Source organism: Nelumbo lutea, chromosome 2 (assembly GCF_056320005.1).
Source record: "Nelumbo lutea isolate HS-2025 chromosome 2, American lotus-T2T, whole genome shotgun sequence".
Taxonomy (NCBI): domain Eukaryota; kingdom Viridiplantae; phylum Streptophyta; class Magnoliopsida; order Proteales; family Nelumbonaceae; genus Nelumbo; species Nelumbo lutea.
In genome coordinates, this window is record NC_142685.1 from 71,499,193 (window position 1) to 71,517,241 (window position 18,049).

At 35.1% G+C, this 18,049-nt stretch overlaps 2 protein-coding genes across 4 annotated transcripts in view; one reads left to right on the forward strand and one right to left on the reverse strand.

Annotated features, from left to right (window-relative positions):
* Positions 1-407, reverse strand: part of RBL15 (RHOMBOID-like protein 15) — a 60,843-nt gene extending 60,436 nt beyond the window's left edge. For both annotated transcript variants that reach the window (XM_088970937.1, XM_088970936.1), the window contains exon 1: positions 179-407. In XM_088970937.1, coding sequence (XP_088827063.1) covers positions 179-202 — 24 coding nt within the window. In that variant the 5' untranslated portion in view covers positions 203-407. The remainder of the gene's footprint in view (positions 1-178) is intronic.
* A 14,186-nt stretch (positions 408-14,593) lies between these two features.
* The window catches only part of TSL (Protein kinase superfamily protein), a 54,077-nt gene continuing 50,621 nt past the window's right edge, over positions 14,594-18,049 (forward strand). Inside the window, exons 1-2 of one of the 2 annotated variants that reach the window (XM_088972952.1) lie at positions 14,594-15,478; positions 15,932-16,021. In XM_088972952.1, the coding sequence (XP_088829078.1) occupies positions 15,266-15,478; positions 15,932-16,021 (303 nt within the window). In that variant the 5' untranslated portion in view covers positions 14,594-15,265. The remainder of the gene's footprint in view (positions 15,479-15,931; positions 16,022-18,049) is intronic. The other variant, XM_088972951.1, reaches the window with a different exon arrangement.

Below are 18,049 nucleotides of genomic sequence, written 5' to 3' on the forward strand. Positions count from 1 at the left end.
TCCCTAAAACGGACAATAGAGAACGAAAACGAAATCTTGAGCGCACATACAATTAATACTGCTTTAGCAAACTGCAAATCAAGATTCTCTGGGCACAATAATGTCGAACTTACCAAGAACCAGGAAACCAAATCGAAGAAAGAGAGGCATGAGCCATGAGTTTCAGATCTGAACTTACCTCGGAAACAATGCTTGGTCTCATTTTGCTTTCCGAAGCTTCAATTAATTGAGAAAATTTCCCGCTACGAAACCCTTATATACTCTCGCTCTGACGTTCTGTGTTTAGTTCTTCTCGGATGTTCCGTGACCGCGATGTAGTTACTGATCATGAGATTGCCGGATGACGAACGTTAGTAAACGTTGGATCCAGACCGTTGGTTGTATGATCTGCCGCTGGGTCAACGATCAGTCTAAGACTACTTCCTTGTCTTTTTAAACGATCAGTCACCCGATAGACGACAAACCACTTCCAGGCCATTTTTTCTTGGTAGAATGACAAATCAGTCCAGTAAGAATTTTGTGGTCTTACCATACAGGGATGAATCCTGACTAATCAGTACTTAATTCTTTGTTTCCTTTCAGAAAAATTGTAGAAATGACCCTAGTTTTTCTGGCAATATGACTTACCTGTATGCTTTTTTCCTAACAAAAACCTCCCCTAACATTTGAAAAGGGTACAAATATTTTTTCTTAGAATAAATTATTAATTCTAAGAATAAAATATTAATTTTTAGAGAAAAGCATGGGAATTGAGAAGTCTTATAAACAAGGATTTTGAAAAGTTGGGACAAATTCCCACACCATATATGTATGCATTTTTATTCGGGAAAATTCCCGATCAGTACCATGTATTTTGTCTCAAGTGCCCATTTGGTTCCCAAACTTTAAAATGCGATAATCCAGTACTTGAACTTTTGAAACGTGACAATCTAGTATCTATTGTCTTTATTAATCATCCGCCAAAATCAAAACCAACCGTCCAAATTTTTAGCCCTGCGACAACACTCTTATCTTTCTTCTCTGAATATTTTGTCATTTTTGAACCAAAACCAAAGCAATTTTTGCAACAAAAGTTTTCCTTAAACTATTGTAATTATCATATCCGAAAAAACAGAGAAAGAAGAAAGTCTTCGGCCACCATCACTGATCCCTCTCTCTCTCTGTCTCTCAAGTATCAAGACAAAGATTCTAGTTCTTTCCCTCTCTTTTACCTCTATGAATAAAATATTAATGTATCAAGATAAAAAGTAAATAAAAATAAGTTTTTTTTACCTGGAATTTTATGTTATTGGAAAAGACTTGCAACAACTTTGCAAGAAAGGCAAAGTTGTTGTAAGTGTTTAGGACGGATAGCTCTTGGGCTCTATTTCATCTTCTTAATAATGAAGATGATGAAAAGTGTGTTTTATTTTCAAGGGCAATTTTGACATTTTCAAAAGTCTTAAATCGCACATGAGGTCACGTGATATACATAACTAATGGTCCATTAACAACAAGTACTAGATTGTCGTGTTTCGAAAGTTTGGGTACTAGATTGTTGCATTTTAAAGTTCGGGGACCAAGTTGTCACTCAAGGCAAAGTATAGGGTGCTGATCGGGAATTTTTCCCTTTTTACTATGACCATGATATGTCAAGCCAACGTGCTTCTAAGTCACCTTGTTACAGAATATTTTTAATTATGAAATTACCCTTAAACATGTAAAGACCAAAATGACATTGTTTTATTTTTTAAGTGTCATTTGATCTTTCATGCCCTGTATCCTCCTCCCCTTGCTCTCTTCTTGCCTCTCTCTATGCATTCCATGTATTTTTAGCTTACATGAGTCTTGAACCAGGTGTTTTTTATCTCATTTTCTATTCCATTTCCTTCTTGAGCCAACGTCTCAACCCTCATGTCTTATACACCTTTTATTTTTCTTTTCAATCATATTAAGGTCTCATCCTATTGGATTGAATCCAACCCAACTAGATGCATTAGAACATTTCCATCAAAAATTGGTGCATCCTTGCCAACAAAGATAAATGAGCTACACTGAGGAGGGTAGCAGCAATTAAGTTGCCAAAATATGAATACTTTGCAATATATTATAAGGTAATTTTCTTTAAGTTAACCATAAATCCTATATACTGAATTTGCAAATTTCCTCTTATCAAAACAACATGAACAACTAAGAATTTTTATTATAAATTAAATTTCTTTGTTATGTTTAAATAATCATATATAAATAGAAAGCATATCTTAAAGAAATGAAGGAAATGATGATAACATTTTCCTTTTTTCCTATTTCTAAATTTATCTATTATAAATATCTTATTCTCTTAGGAATGAGAAGGCTAAAACGAGGAGAAGAAGGACTAATTTTTTTCACATTGATCATTTTTCTTTATGAAAGTATATTCTTTTATTATTTATGTGCGGTCATTTTTCCTTATGGAATTATGGTTCAAGTATATAGGTTTTAAAGAGTGATGATTCACACCCCTACAACTATCATCACATTGTCAATTTGATGTTTGAACATCGTATTTATCCATTTTATAATTTATCATGAAATGTATTATCATACCCTTTGCTAACTTCTTGCACTTCCATGTTTATTATTATCTTGGATTTCATAAATTCATATTCAAATGACTATAATTCCTTAGGTAGGAACTAGAGAACTTTGGAATTCAATGGATGGACTCATAGATGTTTATCGAATACATCTACCAATTTGAGGTATATCATGAGAGCTTTTTTATTATATATAAAATGTTATCTCTTTCATCCCATTATATTATTTTGTACATGTTTATATAGAAGTTGATTGAACATAAGCATCAATTTTTGCATATAAAACCATTTGGTGTAGCTTGTTTTATCACATACTAGCTATTGCATTATAGGCATGTTTATGGGGTATTATTTTTCCCAATAACTTCAGGGTGGTGAAATAAGAATGATGCTCATGACTTTCACTTGGGTTTCACAAAAATAACATTAAGTGTTGATGAATAATATAAGTTACAACATGTTGGTAGAACCTCACATATTAACCCATTGATCTTTGTTGCCCCACTACTAATCTACTAAATCATTTAGTAGTTTGGTATGAAAGGCTAAAATCATTAGTGACCTTTATCTTATTCATTTAAAATCTATAATCGACCATTTATTATTGGAATATAACCATGAAAGGCAACAAAGGATGTCATGTCCTCAATAATCAATTTAACTAACAACTCAAATTTATCTTGCTAACTTTTACTATGATGACAATTAAAACATATGGTGATAATATAAGAAGGTTTAGCAAACAATAACCTACACTATCATATAATAAAAAATATTGATACTAGGACATAAAATCCAAGTAAGGGTGGGTATGTCCTCACTACGGAATTTAATTAGCTAATGCCTTACATTTATCTTAGTAAATTTTATTCGACTAACAAAAAGAGCATTCAAGGAAAATTTGCCCATGCGAAAGAAGATGAGAAAAATAGAAGATAAAAAATAAAGATATTGTGAATGGGAAAATTACAGGATAAAATATCAATATGGATTGAATAATTCTTAGTAATAAAATTAAATTTTCAATTCTTAATATTTACAAGATCATATACCATTTTATGTAAATTTATGTTTTCATTTCTCTAATCGAACCCATAATAATGCTTTCTTGTTTATTTTCTAAAGATGATGACAAACTTATATAAAGTGTTATTGTGCTACTACACTTTTAAGGGAAGTATACTTGGGATTTGTGATAAAAAAAATGACTTTAATAAATTTATTGACAAAATTTGTGTTGATTTGAAAGTCAACCATAATAGTAACATTAACTTATATTAGACAATTTATCTCAATAGAACATGCTTCTTGCTACTAAATAAGCCATGTGATTTTTCAAATATAATGGAGTTTTACAAAGAAAGTACAATCATGCATACATTTTCAATGGACATAAAACAAACGAATGTTGATAATTAACCAAGCCACCATTCACAAAATGTACCAAACCATGGCAATGATTAAGAACATATTTTAGAGGTTAATAAAAGAGATTAATAATAATTATGTCAATAGGAGTATGATATAGAGTTCGAATCACCTGCCCATGAGAACTCTGTCCACGCCTACCCACAATACATAACCCTCGTGAATTGGGAACATCTCCCCCTACATAATATTATGCAAAGGATGAGATGTTCTCCATGTGTGGCTCCGATAAACATTGGCAGAGTTTTCGTGGGCAGGAGATCCGGACACAATGATATAACTAAAGTTTGACAAACATATGACAATGGAAATAAATTCTAAAATGCATTGAATAAAATTTCTATGTTTGGAGTATTTGCATATTAGTTTTAGTTTTAAAATAATGATAGAGAATAAAAACAAGTTAGATGTGTTGTCAAAACATGTGGATATGATATACAAGCAATTAAAGTTGGAGGCGAATCAACACATAAGGTGTATAACTATCATCCCATAAATACACATTTAGTTAGCGATGAATCAATTTGTGAATTTCGTAAATAAAATAAATTGATAAGCATTATGGTATTAAAAAAGCTTCGTGATACCCTCTAGTATCTTCTATTAGATATAATAAAAAATTTTAACTATAATTATATCATTATACTGACTTACGAACAAGCATTGCGGGGAAAAGATAGAGCTAAAAATTTGCTTAATAGATCTATAAATGGTTCGTATAAGCATATTCCCTACCATTTAAGAAGTTGATGGAATTTAATCAATGAGTAATTGCTACTTTTAATGTTCATGATTCTACTATATTCAATGATATTCACTAATGCAACTCACTTAAAGGGGAATTATCAAGGACAATTGTTAGCTACTAAACCATATGATGCGAATGATTAAATGTTTTCAGTTTCTTTTATAACTACTTCATTAAAGTCAATTTTATATTTGAACTTTGTTTCTAGAGATTTTTGAAAGTTGCATTGAATGATAATTAAAATCTAATAATTGTTTTTCACTGTAATATTATCATTATTTATATAATAAAAATTGTATTTGACTTTGAATATGTAAATCAACTAATTTATACAATAAATATTTCAAAGTTTAAGCTCCACCTTAGTAAATTATATAATTAGATTGTAATATCTATAATTGGATAATGAATGGTGATGATCCACCACCAAACACCGACTCCAGGTGATCATGTGGATGAACTTGATGGTGTTGATGTTGATTTTGAATTTGAATATGGGTATAAAGAATATTATGGGTTTGATAGAGAGAGTAATCCTGACTATGAGTTGGAAGTTGAGTATGACGTTGACGAGTGTTTTAAGGATGAGGTTGAGGTTGGGGATGCCAATAGGGATGATGTTCATTTTGACAATGTTAATGTTGTTGTTGGCTCAAGCACATTGTCTTATTATGAGCAACAAGGGGAGTTAGAGATCTTGCATGGTTTTGATGATAAAGGGGGGCCTTGATTTGAGGCATTTGTCGAGAGGCAAATAGAGAATCCACAATTGGTTGTAGGTATGATATTCTCTAGTCCTGCAACCTCTCAGAAGGCCTTCATCGACTATGCAATCATGGATGAGTTCGATTTCAAATATATTAAGAATGAGGGTACCAGAGTAGCAGCTGCTTGCAAAAGAGTGTATGCGTGCATCATAGTTACAAAGTCAAGAGGCTTTTCAAATCGAGTTATTCAGAAGTACACACACCTGTGAATGTGTGTATTCAAACACAAAGATGACATATGCATAGTTGGCAAAGAAGTACAAGGACAAGTTCAAAGAAGATCTAGATTGGAAGAGTAATACACTACAGAATGAGACTCTAAGACAGTTAAGGTTGAAGTTTCTAGATCCATAGTTTATCGCACAAAGAGGCGGTTTGTTGTTGATATTAAGGGGGTACATGCTGAACAATATTGCAAACAAAGAGATTATTGCAAAGCAACTTTAAAGACAAAAACTATAAGTGTGATGAAGATTGGGTTATTTGAGAATTGTGCAGGTGAATTTCGGAGATTGTTTGTTTGTTTGGCAACAATGAAGAAAGAGTTCATAGATGCATATCACCCTATCATTGGGCTTGATGGGTGTCATCGGAAGAAACCTCATTTTTTGTTGCTTTTACATACTGTTAGGTTGGATAGGAACAATGGAATATTCCCAATAGCTTTTGCAATTGTTGAGGTTGCGGTGAAAGATTCTTGGACTTTGTTTTTTACATTATTGAATGAGTCCGTTGGAGTTCTAGAGGAATGTGGTTGGACTTATATCTCTTATACGCAGAAGGTATACTGATTTACGTCCGTAAATTCAAATTTGTTTACATTTTTCTAATTGGTTATCATGCTAATAGTATAATGCATAATTTCTTTCAAGGGTTGGTAGAGTGTTTTTTGAGTTTGATGCTAAGGGCTGACCATAAGTTTTGTGTCAAATATATGTATGCCAACTTCAAGGAAAGGCTAAAGGGAAAGGACCTTAGAGATTGCCTTTGGGAGGCTGCAATGACATATATTATGTCAGAGGTTCATTTGCATATGAATAAGTTAAAGGGATTGAACATTTTGATGCTTATGAATGGGTGAGTGTTGTGACTGGTAATTTGTGGACCATATTTGATTTTGGCCCTAGAGTTAGAGTGATGATATATGTAACAATTTATTTGTCATTTAACAAGTAGATTTTGGATTGTAGAGACAAGCCCATAGTCACACTTGTTGACACCATTCGGAGGCAAATGATAAATTGATACAAACTAAGCAAGAGAAGTTCAAAAGGGACAACGAGCTAGTGTGTCATGATGTTAGGAAGAAATTGGGGAATGCACGGACATGAGTTAGTACTTGCTTCTCAACATATGCAAAGAATGAAAATTTTGAGGTTGAGCATTTCAAGATAATAGTGGTGTCAAACCTACAGGCCAGGACATATAGTTGTAGGGTTTAGGTATGGCAGGGTTACTTTGTTTCCATGCGGTTTTATGCATTCAATCACAATAAAGCATAACTTATGACTATGTGGACCCACCATATTATAATGAGAAGTGCATTAAGGCATATAGCCATTATGTTTTAGTAGTGCCTGATGAATCCTAGTGGCCTTGGACAAAGGGAATTCCAATCAAACCACCACCATTTAGAAAGCTAGGAAGAAGGGGCCAAATGAAGTGAGTTTTGGGGTCCATGTGTCTGTAAGGTTTAGGAAGATGAGATGTACACTTTGTGGAGTTGAATGGCATAATAGAAAAAGGTGCAAAGGTTAGGGAAGAAGCAAACAAGGTCCAACATCTATGGTAATTCATGACATTTGTAGTTCTTTTCATGGTTTTGCACCCAAAATGATAATATTGTTAGTTTATGTACAACAGGAACAATCAAGCATGAGAATGCAAGATAGAGGTGGGAATTGTACATTGTTAATACAATCTCAATCAAGTTAGTTTAACATATAACTGCCTCATGTTAGAGGTAGTGCTATGGGCGGAGGAATGGCACAACATGCTCTTTGCAAGTTCCACCACACCAGGTTCCAACACATCATTTTTGTTCTCATGTAAATGCTTTCACAAGTAAATTTTGTCGTGTGTGTAGTTTTTGGATGCTATAACTAACTAACCAGATATTGGGGCTTGTACAGGCTAGTCCATTAGCCAACAATTGTAGGGGCAAGGGCAATGGTATGGGCAGGTAGCTACCATCATATAATCCACTTAATTAGTTTTCTTCACAAGTCATTTGTTTATTGAATGTCCATTAATGTTTGATGGTCAAATATTTATGTAAAAATGGACATTATACCAAGTAGTCAATGTATCCCTCAAACTGTTAATAATTAAGCCATGAAGTGATAGAAAAAACCACAACCGATAACCCACAACTAAAAAAAAAAAAGGAAAAGAGCATTAAAATTCCAACACTAAAATCGTCCCACTCCCTAGACTAGCCCATAACTAACAATTAAGCCACCCACACTTGCACTAACTACTGGACCAAACTACCACCAGGTTAGAGCTCCACATTATCACCAAGTTATTTCTCTTCATGCTTTCTTTTTAACATTTTTGTCTTCTTTTTTTTTCATTTAATTTAATTTCTTTTCATTTTTTATATATGATGGCAATGAATATGCAGAATTTCTTTAGTGAATCTTGGATGCTTAGACATTTTACATGTTTTATGTTCATAAATACATGCACATGCTTTAATGCATTGATATGAAGTAATTGGACATCATTAAATTAACTTGAAGTTAAAGAATATGAAAATTACGTGATTTAATAGATTGAAATGAATTAGTTGTTAGACAATGGTGAATAGCAAAAGAAACCAAACATTATAACTCAACCATAGAATGTATATGCTATTCAATAGCAAAAATTAACTTGAAAATGAGCTACCTGAGATAGTGTGATGGCATTTGCACATGGGAAATTATATGAAAAAAAAGCTGCTTTGTTTACTCCCATGAGGTTGATACTAAATTTATTTAGTTATGTTATGATCGTGAACTTAATGAGGATGATGTGGGAGTAGATCATTGTGCCAATTTCTTGTCTTAAACTTTCATGGTTCAACCTTTAACCATAGGAAAATGTGCACCTCCCTATTGACTGCTGAACTTGATAATGGTGCTCTCATAAACAGTCATCATATTTTGATAATGGCGATCTCATAAACATCCATCAAAACTTGATAATGGTGCTCTCATAAACAACCATAAGAACTTGATAATAGTGCTTTCATAAGCAATCCATTCGAATTTTCTAATGGTGCTCTCATCTGTAGTATTATACCTTACTAAGTAGATATAGGTTGATTTAGTTGGTGCTCTCATACACAACCATCAGAACACTCCCAGGTGAAGGAGCATAGTTAAGTACGAGAAAATGGCCTTCAGAGTGAAGGAGACCTCTATCAAATCAAACATTTGTTTTTTCATCAATTAACCATTGTTTTTCTTTCAACATGTGTAGGGTACATCATATGGGCATGGGAATCAGTTTGACAAGGGTGAATCAATCTCAAGGAGATATTTTTTTCCTTTTCGGTTGTTTGTTGATAGTGACAAAGTCGGGGACATTATACCAGTTGGACATATTGCTATTTTTTTATAAATCAAGTTGGAAGTACTCATTTTTTTTAGATTTTATAGATTTTTCGAATGGGTTAACGGATGGAATACGTGACCATTAAATGATACATATGATTGTAATGGGTTTTTTTTTTTTTATTTTGCACACATGTTCATATATATAATTGTATAGGAGGGAGATCATGTGTATAGTGTGCTAATGTACAACACATTTCCTACATTCATGAGGATGTAGTATATTTTGAGGTCGAATGCTTGTTTTCTATGTACAGTGTGGTGAGTTGGCTCATTTAACAAAGTTTTATGCATTCATGTACTTAAACTTTAATTTTGTGACCAGTGTTAGGACATCTAGCTTGCATTAACTTTGACAAAGCTAATATATTTTGTTGAATTTTGTGAACTAGCATGAATGGATAGTGAGAAGTCTTAGCATGTTAACCCCATAGCTGTTTTGGTAGGGCCAAGACTGTTGACTAAGTAGGGTCTCTTTGATCAAGACCAAAGAGTAGTGGTTGTCGATACTTGTGTTTGATTTCAAGTATGTGAATGGCTTCACAACTATGTTGGAACATTTGGCTTATAAGTTGAGCTAGACTGGTTCAATCATGAGTTCAAATTTGAAATATGGTGATAACAAGATTTAGTTCCATATGGTGAGTTAAAACCTAAATCCATATGCAATCCAAATTTAAAAGAATGAATTTCGGATAATCATATCAATAAAATACCTCTTACAACCATACATTCCTCTCAACATACATTTTACTTATAATTTTAAACAACATTTTCATACAACACCCCTTCCATCCTACTTGTAAAACCAAACAAATAAGTGAAGGGATAGTAGGAAGTACACTGATAAGGTCCCTAAGACCCCTTCTATGCGCAATCCATACTAATCCATCACACACAACCTGCTAACATATTCATAACATCCATGCCAACCCAATTAACGTCTAACATGTAAATCCATCACACACCACCTACGAATAAAACCATAACATCTATGCCAATCCAATTAAGCTCTAACAGCATAATCAAATATTAGTTTGGATATTACATTTTCTACAATGAGCTTCTTGTGATATATCTTTGTAATATTGTTGTTTTATTAGCTTTAAATAGTACATCTCTTTATTTATAATAATAAAAAAAAAGTTATAGAGCACTCATTTGGCTTTTGCGAAAAAAAAAATATTTTCATAGTTAATAACGGTCAGGTAAATGAAATTAATAACTTGCATTTATGATTGATGGTGGATTAGTTGGTTGGTTCTCTCGCTCATTGGAGTAATACCTAAGATCAAATCATGCTACCACCAGGTAGGGTGAGTAAGAAAATTTGAAAAATCGACCGAACCGGTTAGTTCAATTTTGGTTTGGTATTTCTAAAAAACTAAAGGTACTGATTTAGTTTCAGTTAACTAATGTATAAAACCGCCGGTTAATCGAACTAACTAGAATACATATATTTCTATATATTATATATATATTTTTATATTTTATAAATATTACAAATTAATAATATATTATATAAATATATATTTATATTATATAATATATTATTTACTATTTAAAATATAAAATTTTATATATATTTCCATTTTTATTATATATTTATATGTTTTGTATAAAAAACGACGAACTAAACTGACGGTTAATCAATCGGTTCTAGTTCGGTTTCAGTTACTGTTTTTCCATAAACAAATAGGACCAATTCAGTTTAAAAAATAGGCCAACGGTTCGATTAACTTAACAATGAGCACCCTTACCACTAGGTTTGGGGGTTAAGAGAGGGGGATGGGCTATCCTTATGTAGCCTCATGAACCTCCCCTATAGTTTAAAAAATATATATACATTTAGCTCATGCTCGTTAACTTCATATACGGAAAACACTTATATACGATACTAGTTTTTCTAAAATATCATATTTACCCTTCATACCACCTTGCACATGTAAATTTATTAAAATACATGAGATTAACATAAACTTCCTAAATATTTTTCTTTAAGTAGATGTGTTTAATCATTTATTTCCAACAAAGAGCTTGAGCCATGTGTTGAAGGAGATGTTGTAGATGAGGAAGTGTTTGTCTTGCCTCCATCCGGGCAACCACTTAGGCTATGCTTGGTTTGCGGGAAAGGGATGGGAAAAGAGGAATATTCCTAAATGATACATTTTTCCCATGTTTGTTTGTTGGGATATAATGGTTTGGGATGAGAAAAGATTGAGACGCGGGGATCCAAAAAACGAGTGAATGGGATCCCATCAAAATAGCGCGACCCTAATGAGAAAGGAAAAATTGATAGCGTTTGGGAAAAGTTATCAGGCTTTGTCAGACATGAACTCGATAGTCTTTTCTTCCTTCGGCCAAGTCCCAACAGTCGGTCGTATCTCCAACGACTTCTTTGTTTATCTCGAGCAACTGTAAAATCAAATCTACAATCCTCTTGCATTGGCGAGCCTTTTCTCTATTTTCTTGTATGTTTTGATGCATAAGAATATCTTTATCATTGTTGCGCCAGTCTCTGCAATGACCGACCCCCTTTCATCTTCTTCACTACTTTCGGCAAGGAGAAGCTCCTTTCTACTTGTGTAGGCGAGAAGCAGAGCCAAAGAGAGTATTTTATTTTCTGGTATTCCCAGTTTTTCTAAGCTTGTTGGTCTCTTATGCTTCTATAAATAGGGACCCAATTATGAGGTTCAGATCATATATGTTCTTCTCGTATTTTTTTTTCAGAGAGAGAGAGAGAGAGTTACTTTTTACTTCTCGGAATTTAGAGAAGTTGGCATCAACCGACGCTCAACTGAGGCTTTTGGTCCCTGGAAAGGTCTCTGAAGATGACAAACTTGTTGAGTACGATGCTCTTCTGTTGGATTGGTTCCTCGACATCCTTCAAGATTTACATGGAGAGGAGCTCAAGGAAACGATAATCTATTATTTCTGTCTCTGCAAAAGTTTTTTTTTTTATTTGTTTCAATTTTTTTTTTGTTTAATTCAGGTCTATGTTAAAACCAATGATACAAAATCATTGAAATAGAGCAACATACGGATACCCATATGTGTATGAATTACAGTTTTGAAAATTTTGCTTTTTCTTCCTTAGAATTAAAATTGGCTCATTGATTGGTTGTAATGAATATCTGATTTGCAAAACCTATGGCGAAAAGCATAAGATGAAATCTAGGCTTTCACCACAACACGCTTGAAGCCTAACTAGAGCTAAGTTAAAGCTTTCACTTTGCTTGAAGCCTTGCTAGCTAGATCCAACCTACTAAAAAACTTAACAAGACCATGTCAGGTTGTGTTAAAATTTATCCAACCCAAGTTTTTCATCATTCTTACAAATTGAGAGGAAGAAACACGGAGGGGTGCAAGAAATTTAGTTAAGCTCTAATGATTTTCCTACAAAACAAACATAAGAAAAATAATTTTCCCACTATTTTCCCTTGCATAACCAAACAATGGGAAGTGAAAACTTCACACTTTCTCATCCCATCCCACCCTTTCCCATCCCATCCAAATCTTCCCCTAAACTAAATGGAGCCTTAAGCTCCACTATGCAAAGAAGAAACCCTTTATGCCTCTAAAGCTCCTTTGCGGTAGAAAATAACAAGACAAAACTTCGCCCAAAGGGAAAATAGATAAAGTAAAAAATAAGGGTAAAATCATCTAAAAATATTGAAAAGGGCAGTTTTAGGATTTAAATTTATGTCAACAATTTCGTGGAGATAAGGGACGAAATGTAGATATATCACTCTGATCCAATGCGTTTGGACTCAAAGGGATTTTCTCTTCGAGCCCACTAAAATTTTGACACGTTGATCAGTGTTCAATTGGCCATCACCTGCAACAGCTTGAAGCTTTATGACTAATAAAGTATTTTAAATAAAAAATTTGAAGAAGAAAGAGTACTAGTGGTTCAGTATGAGTTATACTTCGATATGCGAGTAACACCACGACAACCACTGCGTCAACCGGTGAATCAACTCCGACACGTGCTCGTTAAACAATATACCTGAAACCTTTGGCACCGTGTCATGAACGTTCACCCCCAACCTCTCCACCCGCACCTTGAAGCTCACAATCCCGATTCTCAGTCTTGAAAACGAGAAAACCATCACCTGAACGCCTGGCCATCCTCTATCACGTTCACGCCCGTCTCTGCTATGTCATAAGCACGTAGCATGGCTAGCGCGCTACCCAAGCTATGGTCGATCATGTTTATGCTTAGTTCCTCATCTGGGTATTGATGCATCAGCCACTTGACTTCGCTCAGGATATGGTACTTGTGGAACTGACACGAAAATGTTATTGTACCATATACCGAGACACTGCTTGGTATAATTGCTTGGACTGAAGAAGCCTAAGGCCAAGGCACCTCATGCGGACGTTAAAATCTGGTTCTCGCTTATCATTTGCCTTGATTTAATCCCATCGTTGCGGGTGATTCAAGTTAGCAAAATCGATGAGGAAAATGAAACAATAATAGAACAGAGCACCCCTGAACGGTTCTTTTGATGTTGAGATCTTATCTGTTTTTAGTTCTCTTTATTTCATTTTTCCATTTGGCTTGCCAAAACAGGGATAAACTACAGTTGTTATTGATTGAGGGAGCAAGGTCTAAGTCTAAGAACAGAGAAGAGAACATGGGGGCTTTAGATTTTTTTGTTCGTATAAAGAAGAACATTTGCATGGAAGAAGAAGAAGAAGAAGACAACCTTGTGCCTTGGGTTTGTCTTGCATATCCAAAGTCATAACCGCAAGAAGACTTGATATTCCCATTAATGGTTGGGGTTTTTTGAACAATGAATACATGTTAATTCAAGCAACAAGTGTAAAATAGCACAAAAAACCCAAAAAGAAATACTCAATAGATACAGAGGAAAAGAATTTCCAAACATTCATACAACATTACTATTTGCTAAAATTAAAAAGAAAATAAAAAAATGATTCTATCATTGGAATTCAAGAAGGAAAGATGAAAAACCCTAGACATAGATATTAGCTTTCCTTTGAATATTCTTGATGTTTGAAACTTTTCGCTAACACCGTTGCTGCTACCGTTAAAATCCACAATCGCTATGTTGCCTGTCGCCGTTCTGTTGTAGGTTGAACACCGTTGACGAAGGCTTATTGCTGTTAATGGTGCAGTTTGCTGAAAAAGGTTAGAGTCTGAGAACATGAGGGCTTTGGAAATTTCTGTCGTATTAGTTTTAAAGAGTTATCAAATTTTATTTAAAATTATTTTTGTCACTCAAAATTTCAGCAGGTTGTAAGTAATGGTTGGTAAAGCACTGAATGACGTGTAAAAATTTTAATGGGCTCGAAGAGAAAATCCCTTCGAGTCCAAACGCACTGAATCCGGAGTGCAGATAGAGAGAGGTCTTTGTCTAATTATCAAAATTTAAGGGGTTTTTATCGCAAAAAAAAGTATAAGAGGGATTTTGCCACAAATCCCATAGTACAAAGGAGGTCTTTATAATTTACCCAAGAAAAAAAATACAAAGCAAACTCTCATGTGTCTCTTCTACATATCCCCATATGCCACCACCCTGGCAGTCACTCACATTTCTCAATCTAGGGCACCAGAGTTTCCCTTCCCATCCTCACAAGCCACCCCCTTGGCCATGAGCCCATAGAGGATTGTCTACTTTACTCACTTGTGACATTCACTCACCAAACCAGCCCCTTTTTCTAGTTTTCTTCGCCGAAAGAACAAAACAACTAGAACTAGAATAGAAATAACCTCATTTTACTCGTCCAAAATTCTCCTCAGTACCCCCCGTAGTTTTGAAAGATCTTTCCCTCCCTTCGGTTCCCCTTATTCGGTTCTGGGGAAAACTAAATACAAACCCTAAAATTCTAAATTTGCTGTTGTCTCTGTTCCCCATCGTCTGGTATGCAACGTTTGGATTCCGATCATTTATAGCAATTTCAGTAGCCCTTCATTACCGACCCAACTTACTGAATCAAATCATGTCGCTTCTAAGGATTTTTCCCTCTTCTTGACCATGGTTGGGGCGCATTTTAGCAACAAAGGCGCATTTTAAGCCATTTCTTCTTCACAGAGACTTTCACTCCTGAGAAGTATAGGAGGGATTTCTTTGTAGTGGTTAATCTGAACTAGTTTTCTGGAGCCATTTCTGTTTGCTTTTGTCTTAGTTCGCCATGTCGGAGGATATGCTCATTCATTTCTCCAATTCTTCGAATCAGTCAAATCCATCTCTCCCGACGAAGCTTGCTAAGCTGGAAGCTAGGATGGCGGGAAAGGGCTCCTCGACTACACCTGCACAGGCAACATGGCCATCTGCTTCTTCGACAAAATTTGGAGCAACAGAGGACTCGGCCGAGCCGTCAATTTCAAGCGATTCTGATGATGATGCAAGTCCCTTCTGGTTTTCATTTCTCCAATTTTCTGTTCAGTTGGACTATTAATTTTGTACCATATGCTTATAAACTATTGTCTCAATTTCTGATTGCCTAAAATGAGTAGGAAGTAAACCTATAATTTGCTTCTTGCATTGGATTCTTCTGCATTTTGGGTATGCGTTTGAGATGGGAGGCTTCACGTTCTCCCTGGATATCATGAATCAAAAGGGAGGAAAATGAAAAGAAAGATGCTATACTTAGCTTTATATGTGCTCATTGATGCATTTTCTGTCATATTCCACCTTATCAGAAATCATTTATATATAATTCTCTCCATCTATTGATAATCTTGATATACATGGTTATGATCCTATCTTTCAACTTTTCATTTTTGATCTCCCCCACCCCTGAAACATGCTTGGGAACTGAAGAATGGAGGGTTATGTTTTTATAACATGGTTGCAGAATGGAGGGGAATTTCTTATACAACCGAACAACCAGAAACGGCAAAGGCTTGATGAGGATGATCAGTCAACTGTTTTTGAACACTCTGAGGTATGTTCTAGTGACTTATTTTATTAAGAACTCTGGAATTGCTGGTCTTCTATACAATTATTGTAGCTTGTATTGCAGTATATAGTCACAGTTATCCAGGATTTTTTTCAATAGAAAATTGCAAGATACTTGTTGTCAAGTGACTGCATTGAATTCCTCACCTTCTAGAAAAAAATATAATATTCCACCTTGGAATTTCCTTCTATTAGTAGTTGTTCCACTCAGTGTTTTCAACTTGCTGTTGACCTGGCCGGTTGAACCATTTGAACCGTCACTAGGCCAGGATTCTGGGTCTGGTTCAATCAAAACCCGTTAGGCAGTAAAAAAATTGTTGACTTGGTCAAGAACCATCTGACCTGGCTGGTTCAACCGTTGACCCGTTCGACCCGGTCACAAGATCGCGGGTTGCACACTCAATGCATGTAAACTTTCGGGGGTCATAACTTTGCACTTCAATGTCTAATTGGGGTGATCTCGTTTTTTGATTTTGGGTAACTTTTTGAGATCTATGCATCCCAAGTGGGCTCCTTGCCCTGCTATTTTCGCAAAAAAAAACCATTTTGGCTTCAAATTGCAAATTTTAGTTTTTTATAAATAAAAATAAATACTGAACTGAAAAACATAAATTAAATATAAAAATATATATAACATATCTAAAGCATAGTTATACATTATTTATTGATAAAATATATATTTATACACATACGCACATACATGTGGGGCGGTCTGACCCGTTCGACCTGAACGGTCGAATTGGTGATCCGTGACTTGGAGGCAAAAACGGTTTGGCCTCCGGGTCGGTTTTTAAAACATTGGTTCCACTCCTATCTGTACTGCAAATTGAACCCCTTGAAGGGCAGCTAATAATTCTGTCCTGGTGGAGTCCCCCACTCCTAAGGGTCTCAAGTATAAGAGAACCACACTTCCACTTTCATTCCTTAAAACCCCTTCCATCCTAGAGGGACCTGGATTACCTTGGCTACTACCATCAAAATTTAGTTTCATAAAGCCTTCAAGAGGGGGTGGCTAACTCATACACATCCTCTTCTTCGGGAGGAGGAGGAGCTTGTCATTGCTTTTCAACTCCTCCAAAGATCATCAAAAGAAAATTGATGAAATAGATCCAGAGATTTTCAGCTACAGGATAGCACTATACAAGATACACTCCTTTAGTTCTTGTTTACTTCTCTCATTCTGTTGGAAAATCCTTGCATTTCTTTCCTCCCACATTGTCTATATCAGAGCTGCTCTTGCACACCGCTACATTATTCTTCCTCTTCGATGGCACCAAGCAAAGCTTATTCCACCTGCACCCCAAAGATAGAAAAAGGGATGGAGATGTAAAAGGGATGGAAAGATCTCAGACAGAGGATGCTCCCTAACCCAAATATCTTCCCAAAATTTAATTTTTTGAACCGATGTCAAATCATACCTGATGTGGTTGAGGAAGGCAGGAAGGATATAATGGATAGCTTTCCAAGGAGCAAACAAAGTAGCTCTATGCAGGCAACCAACATCCCATCCATTCTTTGACAGCCTGTGGATACTTGTTATAACTTTGTACCACAATCTTTCATTTTCTTTAGGGAACCTCTAAAGCCATTTGCTTAACAAAGCCACATTTTTTCACATTTCCAATTCCTAGGCTTTATACTTTCAATTTTACCACCTTCCCTCATCTCGCCAAGTGATATTTCTTCCTTTCGGTATTAGAAAATCCTTCATAATTTTTTTTTTAAATTTTCCTCACCTCTCCTTGGGGCATCCTAAAAATAGACACGCCAGAAGGTTGGGCAAAGTGGGTTTAATTAAGGTTAGTTTTCTCACCTAATGAAATGTGATTCATTTCCCAGCTCGTTTTTCTCTTTTCAAACCTTTGCACCACTCGGGTCCAAAAACTGGTTGTTCTAGGGTTGTCACCTAGAGGTAAACCTAAATACTCCAAAGGCTAATCCCCTCTCTCACAACCTAAAGATTTTGCCTAAACCCTTAGCTCACCCTCTTCTACATTGATGCTATCTAGTAAAC